The following is a 10,509-nucleotide window of genomic DNA, read 5'->3' on the forward strand; positions in this document are numbered from 1 at the left end:
CTGCTGGAACCTCCGCTGACTCCTCCCACCACTGTAGCTGCTGGAACCTCCGCTGACTCCTCCCACCACTGTAGCTGCTGGAACCTCCGCTGACTCCTCCAACCACTGTAGTTGCTGTAACCTCAGCTGACTCCTCCCACCACTGTAGCTGCTGGAACCTCCGCTGACTCCTCCCACCACTGTAGCTGCTGGAACCTCCGCTGACTCCTCCCACCACTGCTGGAACCTCCGCTGACTCCTCCCACCACTGCTGGAACCTCCGCTGACTCCTCCCACCACTGTAGCTGCTGGAACCTCCGCTGACTCCTCCAACCACTGTAGCTGCTGGAACCTCCGCTGACTCCTCCCACCACTGTAGCTGCTGGAACCTCCGCTGACTCCTCCCACCACTGCTGGAACCTCCGCTGACTCCTCCCACCACTGCTGGAACCTCCGCTGACTCCTCCCACCACTGTAGCTGCTGGAACCTCCGCTGACTCCTCCAACCACTGTAGCTGCTGGAACCTCCGCTGACTCCTCCAACCACACAGTAAAACGACTAAAGTGAAGAAAAAGGAACATAAAATATAATTGCCTGTTTACTTTTTGGACGGTTTAACTTTTTTCAGTCCTTCTTGAATTCCCCTCTTGCCGTTTTGGTCATAATACGCAGAGACAGTTTATTTTATCGACTATTACAGTATGCATATATACCTCTTAATGGTCAATGGACTGTTGAGGTACTCAAACAAGCAACACAGTGAAAACCTTGTATCTTATTACAGGTGAGGCTCCATGTTGCCCCTATCCCAGTTCACTCTGGCTTGGGGTTTTATTTAGAGGGTAAAAACCCTCTGTGTTGTGTGCTTGGATGCTATGATGACAGGCGTATTATTTCATAATGTAGTTAAATATGGAGTTTTCTTTTCAATAAGATGTTTGTCCTTGTTGTTTCTTGGCCTTACATCACGCCAGACGTAAGACGTTATGATTGTCACAACGCGGCTCAGCTCACGTGACGTAGCTAATATATCCAGCGTTTAATATAGGCCCCCTGTACAGAACCGGACCCCTGTACAGAACCGGACCCCTGTACAGAACCGGACACCTGTACAGAACCGGACCCCTGTACAGAACTAGACCCCTGTACAGAACCGGACCCCTGTACAGAACTGGACCCCTGTACAGAACCAGACCCCTGTACAGAACTAGACCCCTGTACAGAACCGGACCCCTGTACAGAACTGGACCCCTGTACAGAACCGGACCCCTGTACAGAACCAGACCCCTGTACAGAACCAGACCCCTGTACAGAACTGGACCCCTGTACAGAACCGGACCCCTGTACAGAACTGGACCCCTGTACAGAACCGGACCCCTGTACAGATCCAGACCCCTGTACAGAACTAGACCCCTGTACAGAACCAGACCCCTGTACAGAACTAGACCCCTGTACAGAACCAGACCCCTGTACAGAACTGGACCCCTGTACAGAACTGGACCCCTGTACAGAACTAGATCCCTGTACAGAACTGGACCCCTGTACAGAACTAGACCCCTGTACAGAACTGGACCCCTGTACAGAACTGGACCCCTGTACAGAACTAGACCCCTGTACAGAACTGGACCCCTGTACAGAACTGGACCCCTGTACAGAACTAGACCCCTGTACAGGACAGAACTAGACCCCTGTACAGAACTAGACCCCTGTACAGAACAGAACTAGACCCCTGTACAGAACTAGACCCCTGTACAGAACAGAACTAGACCCCTGTACAGAACAGAACTAGACCCCTGTACAGGACAGAACTAGACCCCAGTACAGAACAGAACTGGACCCCTGTACAGAACAGAACTGGACCCCTGTACAGAACAGAACTGGACCCCTGTACAGAACAGAACTGGCCCCCTGTTCAGAACAGAACTAGACCCCTGTTCAGAACAGAGTGGATGGACCCCTGTACAGAACAGAATGGATGGACCCCTGTACAGAACAGAATGGATGGACCCCTGTATAGAACAGAATGGATGGACCCCTGTACAGAACAGAATGGATGGACCCCTGTATAGAACAGAATGGATGGACCCCTGTACAGAACAGAATGGATGGACCCCTGTATAGAACAGAATGGATGGACCCCTGTATAGAACAGAATGGATGGACCCCTGTACAGAACAGAATGGATGGACCCCTGTACAGAACAGAATGGATGGACCCCTGTATAGAACAGAATGGATGGACCCCTGTATAGAACAGAATGGAAGGACCCCTGTATAGAACAGAATGGATGGACCCCTGTACAGAACAGAATGGATGGACCCCTGTATAGAACAGAATGGATGGACCCCTGTATAGAACAGAATGGATGGACCCCTGTACAGAACAGAATGGAAGGACCCCTGTACAGAACAGAATGGATGGACCCCTGTATAGAACAGAATGGATGGACCCCTGTACAGAACAGAATGGAAGGACCCCTGTATAGAACAGAATGGATGGACCCCTGTATAGAACAGAATGGATGGACCCCTGTATAGAACAGAATGGATGGACCCCTGTACAGAACAGAATGGATGGACCCCTGTATAGAACAGAATGGATGGACCCCTGTACAGAACAGAATGGATGGACCCCTGTATAGAACAGAATGGATGGACCCCTGTACAGAACAGAATGGAAGGACCCCTGTATAGAACAGAATGGATGGACCCCTGTATAGAACAGAATGGATGGACCCCTGTACAGAACAGAATGGATGGACCCCTGTACAGAACAGAATGGATGGACCCCTGTATAGAACAGAATGGATGGACCCCTGTATAGAACAGAATGGATGGACCCCTGTATAGAACAGAATGGAAGGACCCCTGTATAGAACAGAATGGATGGACCCCTGTACAGAACAGAATGGAAGGACCCCTGTACAGAACAGAATGGAAGGACCCCTGTATAGAACAGAATGGATGGACCCCTGTACAGAACAGAATGGATGGACCCCTGTATAGAACAGAATGGATGGACCCCTGTATAGAACAGAATGGACAACCTATTCCTTTATAGTGCACTACTGTTGATCACTGAATTATAGAACATATTGTCCACCTGCAGTGAAGTCATTCAACTTTCCAAGACCCCCCCCACCTCCCCCTCTATCCACTTTCCCCAAATGCCCCTCCCCCAGCTACACCCTCTCCGAGCCACCACCCCCCCCCCCAGCTATACCCTCTCCGAGCCACCACCCCCCCATCCCCCAGCTATACCCTCTCCGAGCCACCACCCCCCCTCCCCCAGCTTCACCCTCTACGAGCCACCACCCCCCCTCCCCCAGCTACACCCTCTCCGAGCCACCACCCCCCCTCCCCCAGCTACACCCTCTCCGAGCCACCACCCCCCCCCCCCCAGCTATACCCTCTCCGAGCCACCACCCCCCCTCCCCCAGCTACACCCTCTCCGAGCCACCACCCCCCCATCCCCCAGCTATACCCTCTCCGAGCCACCACCCCCCCTCCACCAGCTACACCCTCTCCGAGCCACCACCCCCCCCTCCCCCAGCTACACCCTCTCCGAGCCACCACCCCCCCCTCCCCCAGCTACACCCTCTCCGAGCCACCCCCCCCCCTCCCCCAGCTACACCCTCTCCGAGCCACCCCACCCCTCCCCCAGCTACACCCTCTCCGAGCCACCCCCCCCCCCCCTCCCCCAGCTACACCCTCTCCGAGCCACCACCCCCCTCCCCCAGCTACACCCTCTCCGAGCCACCACCCCCCCTCCCCCAGCTACACCCTCTCCGAGCCACCCCCCCCCCTCCCCCAGCTACACCCTCTCCGAGCCACCACCCCCCCCTCCCCCAGCTACACCCTCTCCGAGCCACCACCCCCCCTCCCCCAGCTACACCCTCTCCGAGCCACCACCCCCCCTCCCCCAGCTACACCCTCTCCGAGCCACCACCCCCCCTCCCCCAGCTACACCCTCTCCGAGCCACCCCCCCCCTCCCCCAGCTACACCCTCTCCGAGCCACCACCCCCCCCCCTCCCCCAGCTACACCCTCTCCGAGCCACCACCCCCCCTCCCCCAGCTACACCCTCTCCGAGCCACCACCCCCCCCCTCCCGCAGCTACACCCTCTCTGAGCCACCACCCCCCCTCCCCCAGCTACACCCTCTCTGAGCCACCACCCCCCTCCCCCAGCTACACCCTCTCCGAGCCACCACCCCCCTCCCCCAGCTACACCCTCTCCGAGCCACCACCCCCCCCTCCCCCAGCTACACCCTCTCCGAGCCACCACCCCCCCTCCCCCAGCTACACCCTCTCCGAGCCACCACCCCCTCCCCCAGCTACACCCTCTCCGAGCCACCCCCCCCTCCCCCAGCTACACCCTCTCCGAGCCACCACCCCCCTCCCCCAGCTATACCCTCTCCGAGCCACCCCCCCCCTCCCCCAGCTACACCCTCTCCGAGCCACCCCCCCTCCCCCAGCTATACCCTCTCCGAGCCACCCCCCCCCTCCCCCAGCTACACCCTCTCCGAACCACCGCTACACCCTCTCCGAGCCACCCCCCCTCCCCCAGCTACACCCTCTCCGAGCCACCACCCCCCCTCCCCCAGCTACACCCTCTCCGAGCCACCACCCCCCATCCCCCAGCTACACCCTCTCCGAGCCACCACCCCCCATCCCCCAGCTACACCCTCTCCGAGCCACCACCCCCCCTCCCCCAGCTACACCCTCTCCGAGCCACCACCCCCCATCCCCCAGCTACACCCTCTCCGAGCCACCACCCCCCATCCCCCAGCTACACCCTCTCCGAGCCACCACCCCCCATCCCCCAGCTACACCCTCTCCGAGCCACCACCCCCCCTCCCCCAGCTACACCCTCTCTGAGCCACCACCCCCCCTCCCCCAGCTACACCCTCTCCGAGCCACCACCCCCCGTCCCCCAGCTACACCCTCTCCGAGCCACCACCCCCCCCTCCCCCAGCTACACCCTCTCCGAGCCACCCCCCCCTCCCCCAGCTACACCCTCTCCGAGCCCCCCCCCCCCCAGCTACACCCTCTCCGAGCCACCACCCCCCTCCCCCAGCTACACCTTCTCCGAGCCACCACCCCCCTCCCCCAGCTACACCCTCTCCGAGCCACCACCCCCCCTCCCCCAGCTACACCCTCTCCGAGCCACCACCCCCCATCCCCCAGCTACACCCTCTCCGAGCCACCACCCCCCATCCCCCAGCTACACCCTCTCCGAGCCACCACCCCCCCTCCCCCAGCTACACCCTCTCCGAGCCACCACCCCCCCATCCCCCAGCTACACCCTCTCCGAGCGAGTGTTTATCATGTTAGTGTTTAATTAACATATTAGTATGTAACATGTTTCATCCTGAGCTATTGTCTTAATACATAGTATTATTGAGGGCATCAGGGAGAAGAATATAAACAGTGAACACAGTTTAAAAAGTGTTCTGTGTTCGTAATCAACGATGTAAAGAGCACCCGATATTTCCTCGTCATTTCAATAGCTGTAGTTTAGTGTTCTGTGTTCGTAATCAGCGACGTAAAGAGCACCCGATATTTCCTCGTCATTTCAATAGCTGTAGTTTAGTGTTCTGTGTTCGTAATCAGCGACGTAAAGAGCACCCGATATTTCCTCGTCATTTCAATAGCTGTAGTTTAGGGGGGTTTTCTGGTTAACTAGCCACTCGGTACAACGTCACGTTCTATTAGAACCTTCTTGATCCCCTTCGGAACCGTAATCCATTCCAGAGTTCTGGAACGTTGTCAAGGTTACCCCCCCCCCCCCTTTTTTTAGTCTTGGAAAGGGGAGCGGGCGGAGTGAGTGCTAACGACTGTTTTCACTACACAGACATTCCTGCTGTGAGAGGATAAAACGCCACGCAGCCATTCTGTCTAATGTTCAAATTGCTTATCTTAAAAGAGACCCCAAAAACCACACTTTATTTTTTTTCTTCCTGCTTTCAACACGTAGGACTCAGTAAGATATGTTACTGCTGATCGTCAGCCAGCATGCCAGTCCTGGAGAGCCTTTCAAATGGAACCCTATTCCCTATAAAGTGCACTACTTTTGAACCAGAGCCATTATGGAGCCCTATGGGTTATTAGAATGGCATTTGGGATCCAACCCGTCTTCTTTCTGAGAGGCCGGGGATCGTTTCTCACAGAGCTGATTGTAAAAACTCCCCCCCTGGTGGTTGTGGTTGTGTTGGAGTTGTGGTTGTATTGAGGTTGTGTTGGGGTTGTGTTGAGCATGTGTTGAGGTTGTGTTGAGGTTGTGTTGGGGTTGTGTTGAGGTTGTGTTGAGGTTGTGTTGGGGTTGTGTTGAGGTTGTGATGTGGTTGTGTTGAGGTTGTGTTGGAGTTGTGTTGAGGTTGTGGTTGTGTTGAGGTTGTGTTGTGGTTGTGTTGAGGTTGTGTTGTGTTGAGGTTGTGATGTGGTTGTGTTGAGGTTGTGTTGAGGTTGTGTTGAGGTTGTGTTGTGTTGAGGTTGTGATGTGGTTGTGTTGAGGTTGTGTTGAGGTTGTGTTGAGGTTGTGTTGTGTTGAGGTTGTGTTGTGGTTGTGTTGAGGTTGTGTTGAGGTTGTGATGTGGTTGTGTTGAGGTTGTGTTGAGGTTGTGTTGAGGTTGTGTTGTTTTGAGGTTGTGTTGTGGTTGTGTTGAGGTTGTGTTGTGTTGAGGTTGTGTTGAGGTTGTGTTGAGGTTGTGTTGAGGTTGTGTTGTGTTGAGGTTGTGTTGTGGTTGTGTTGAGGTTGTGTTGTGTTGAGGTTGTGTTGAGGTTGTGTTGTGTTGAGGTTGTGTTGTGTTGAGGTTGTGTTGTGGTTGTGTTGAGGTTGTGTTGAGGTTGTGTTGTGGTTGTGTTGAGGTTGTGTTGAGGTTGTGTTGAGGTTGTGTTGAGGTTGTGTTGTGGTTGTGTTGTGTTGAGGTTGTGTTGAGGTTGTGTTGTGTTGAGGTTGTGTTGAGGTTGTGTTGAGGTTGTGTTGTGGTTGTGTTGTGGTTGTGTTGAGGTTGTGTTGTGGTTGTGTTGTGTTGAGGTTGTGTTGAGGTTGTGTTGTGTTGAGGTTGTGTTGAGGTTGTGTTGTGGTTGTGTTGAGGTTGTGTTGAGGTTGTGTTGAGGTTGTGTTGTGGTTGTGTTGAGGTTGTGTTGAGGTTGTGTTGTGTTGAGGTTGTGTTGAGGTTGTGTTGTGGTTGTGTTGAGGTTGTGTTGTGTTGAGGTTGTGTTGAGGTTGTGTTGTGTTGAGGTTGTGTTGTGTTGAGGTTGTGTTGTGGTTGTGTTGAGGTTGTGTTGAGGTTGTGTTGTGGTTGTGTTGGGGTTGTGTTGAGGTTGTGTTGAGGTTGGGTTGAGGTTGTGTTGGGGTTGTGTTGAGGTTGTGTTGAGGTTGTGTTGAGGTCGTGTTGGGGTTGTGTTGAGGTTGTGTTGAGTAGTTCAACCTGATTACATTCCTCTTAGACCTCAGATGTTGTTCACATACTGAATCTCTCTGTTCTGCACGGACAACAAAGAGAGGTCCCAGATTGTAGCAACGACCAAACAGAACTAACACATCTGGGCTGAATCCTCCTGCTAGCTGATTGGTCAGGACTTTGTGAGACGGTTACAGATCACGTAGTGGGAACTCTCTAAATATAACGGAAGAGAAGCCAAGTGATTGGTCATGTGACAAAAATGTGGTACTGTCACGTTCTGACCTTAGTTCCTTTGTTTTGTCTTTTGTTTTAGTATGATCAGGGCGTGAGTTGGGTGGGTTGTCTATGTTAGTTTTAGTATGGTCAGGGTGTGAGTTGGGTGGGTTGTCTATGTTAGTTTTAGTATGATCAGGACGTGAGTTGGGTGGGTTGTCTATGTTAGTTTGTCTATGGTCAGGGCGTGAGTTGGGTGGGTTGTCTATGTTAGTCTGTCTATGATTTTCTATTTCTGTGTTTGGCCTGGTATGGTTCTCAATCAGAGGCAGCTGTCAATCGTTGTCCCTGATTGAGAACCATATTTAGGTAGCCTGTGGTCTATTGTGTTTTGTGGGTGGTTGTTTTCAGTCTTTGTGTGTAGACAGTCCTGACCAATCAATCTGCACCAGACAGAACTGTTCCGGTTGTTTCTTTGTTGTTTTGTTATTCAGTGTTCAGTTTTTATTGAAAAAGATGAACACTTACCACGCTGCACCTTGGTCCTCACCTTCTTCCCAAGACAGCCGTTACAGCTACCAAGAGTATCTGGGAACGATGCGGAATTGATAAACGTTCTCTTGAACATCATGAGAAGTTGACAGAATTACATTGTTAAACCTTCCTTTCCACCATTCTGGAACACTCCTGGAACACTCTGTCCCCTCCCTCTTATTTAGAGCAGATAACTGGTTGTTGACAGGGGAACACTCTGTCCCCTCCCTCTTATTCAGAGCAGATAACCACTGTCATGGAGCATCTATCAACTTGTGAAAACATGATGATTCTTTGTTAAATGGATGTTGGCTGAAAACGTTGATTTTCAGAAGGGATTTCATGGCACCAACCCCACCTCGGGGTTACGTCAGCGGGGAGCTGTGCGAGGCGTGAGAGGGGAACACCACCCATGATAATAACAATAATCACAATCTCCCAACACCACAAAATCAACAGCCGATTCAGAACCAACACAACCTGACGTCATCTTTAATCCGCCGTCAGACTGAGCCGTACTGAGACTCTTCCACTCTGCTCCTGGCTCCAGGAGGGACGGAGGCCGTGGCCCAAGTGGCAGCCTAGTCCCTGCGCAGTGCACTACATTTAACCAGGGCTGCATAGGGCTACGTAGGGAATAGGGAATGCCATTTGGGAGGCAGCCGTAGTATCATCCAGGACGCTGCGTCTGAGGGGGGAGGGAGGAGGCCTGGGGGGAGGCCTGGGAGGAGGCCTGGTGGGGGGTGGGGGGGGGGGCCTGGGGGGGTTTGGACCAAGCAGAGTATACAGAACTTACATAAAACTTTAAGCCATGACCGGTTTCAAAGGTCCGGAGTGGACGGATTCCTGCTCTGTGTTGTAACAGCCACGACCGGGTTCAAAGGTCCGGAGTGGACGGATTCCTGCTCTGTGTTGTAACAGCCATGACCGGGTTCAAAGGTCCGGAGTGGACAGATTCCTGCTCTGTGTTGTAACAGCCATGACCGGGTTCAAAGGTCCGGAGTGGACAGATTCCTGCTCTGCGTTGTAACAGCCATGACCGGGTTCAAAGGTCCGGAGTGGACAGATTCCTGCTCTGCGTTGTAACAGCCATGACCGGGTTCAAAGGTCCGGAGTGGACAGATTCCTGCTCTGTGTTGTAACAGCCATGACCGGGTTCAAAGGTCCGGAGTGGACAGATTCCTGCTCTGTGTTGTAACAGCCATGACCGGGTTCAAAGGTCCGGAGTGGACAGATTCCTGCTCTGCGTTGTAACAGCCATGACCGGGTTCAAAGGTCCGGAGTGGACAGATTCCTGCTCTGTGTTGTAACAGCCATGACCGGGTTCAAAGGTCCGGAGTGGATGGATTCCTGCTCTGTGTTGTAACAGCCATGACCGGTTCAAAGGTCCGGAGTGGACAGATTCCTGCTCTGCGTTGTAACAGCCATGACCGGGTTCAAAGGTCCGGAGTGGACAGATTCCTGCTCTGCATTGTAACAGCCATGACCGGGTTCAAAGGTCCGGCCGGAGTGGACAGATTCCTGCTCTGTGTTGTAACAGCCATGACCGGGTTCAAAGTTCCGGAGTGGACAGATTCCTGCTCTGTGTTGTAACAGCCATGACCGGGTTCAAAGGTCCGGAGTGGACAGATTCCTGCTCTGCGTTGTAACAGCCATGAGCAGGTTCAAAGGTCCGGAGTGGACAGATTCCTGCTCTGCGTTGTAACAGCCATGACCGGGTTCAAAGGTCCGGAGTGGACAGATTCCTGCTCTGCGTTGTAACAGCCATGACCGGGTTCAAAGGTCCGGAGTGGACAGATTCCTGCTCTGCGTTGTAACAGCCATGACCGGGTTCAAAGGTCCGGAGTGGACAGATTCCTGCTCTGCGTTGTAACAGCCATGACCGGGTTCAAAGGTCCGGAGTGGACAGATTCCTGCTCTGCGTTGTAACAGCCATGACCGGGTTCAAAGGTCCGGAGTGGACAGATTCCTGCTCTGCGTTGTAACAGCCATGACCGGGTTCAAAGGTCCGGAGTGGACAGATTCCTGCTCTGGGTTGTAACAGCCATGACCGGGTTCAAAGGTCCGGAGTGGACAGATTCTTGCTCTGCGTTGTAACAGCCATGACCGGGTTCAAAGGTCCAGAGTGGACAGATTCCTGCTCTGCGTTGTAACAGCCATGACCGGGTTCAAAGGTCCGGAGTGGACAGATTCCTGCTCTGCGTTGTAACAGCCATGACCGGGTTCAAAGGTCCGGAGTGGACAGATTCCTGCTCTGCGTTGTAACAGCCATGACCGGGTTCAAAGGTCCGGAGTGGACAGATTCCTGCTCTGCGTTGTAACAGCCATGACCGGGTTCAAAGGTCCGGAGTGGACAGATTCCTGCTCTGTGTTG

The 10,509-nt window shown here is 53.9% G+C and overlaps 1 protein-coding gene across 1 annotated transcript; it reads left to right on the forward strand.

Annotated features, from left to right (window-relative positions):
- The first annotated feature begins 966 nt into the window (after positions 1-966).
- LOC118942992 (extensin-like) lies at positions 967-5,320 on the forward strand. Its single transcript, XM_036958455.1, has 3 exons — positions 967-994; positions 1,078-1,629; positions 3,162-5,320. The coding sequence occupies exons 1-3, from the start codon at positions 967-969 to the stop codon at positions 5,318-5,320; spliced, it is 2,739 nt and encodes a 912-aa protein (XP_036814350.1).
- Positions 5,321-10,509: the final 5,189 nt, after the last annotated feature.

The sequence above is a fragment of the Oncorhynchus mykiss genome, chromosome 21 (assembly GCF_013265735.2).
Source record: "Oncorhynchus mykiss isolate Arlee chromosome 21, USDA_OmykA_1.1, whole genome shotgun sequence".
In the NCBI taxonomy this organism is placed as follows: Eukaryota; Metazoa; Chordata; class Actinopteri; order Salmoniformes; family Salmonidae; genus Oncorhynchus; species Oncorhynchus mykiss.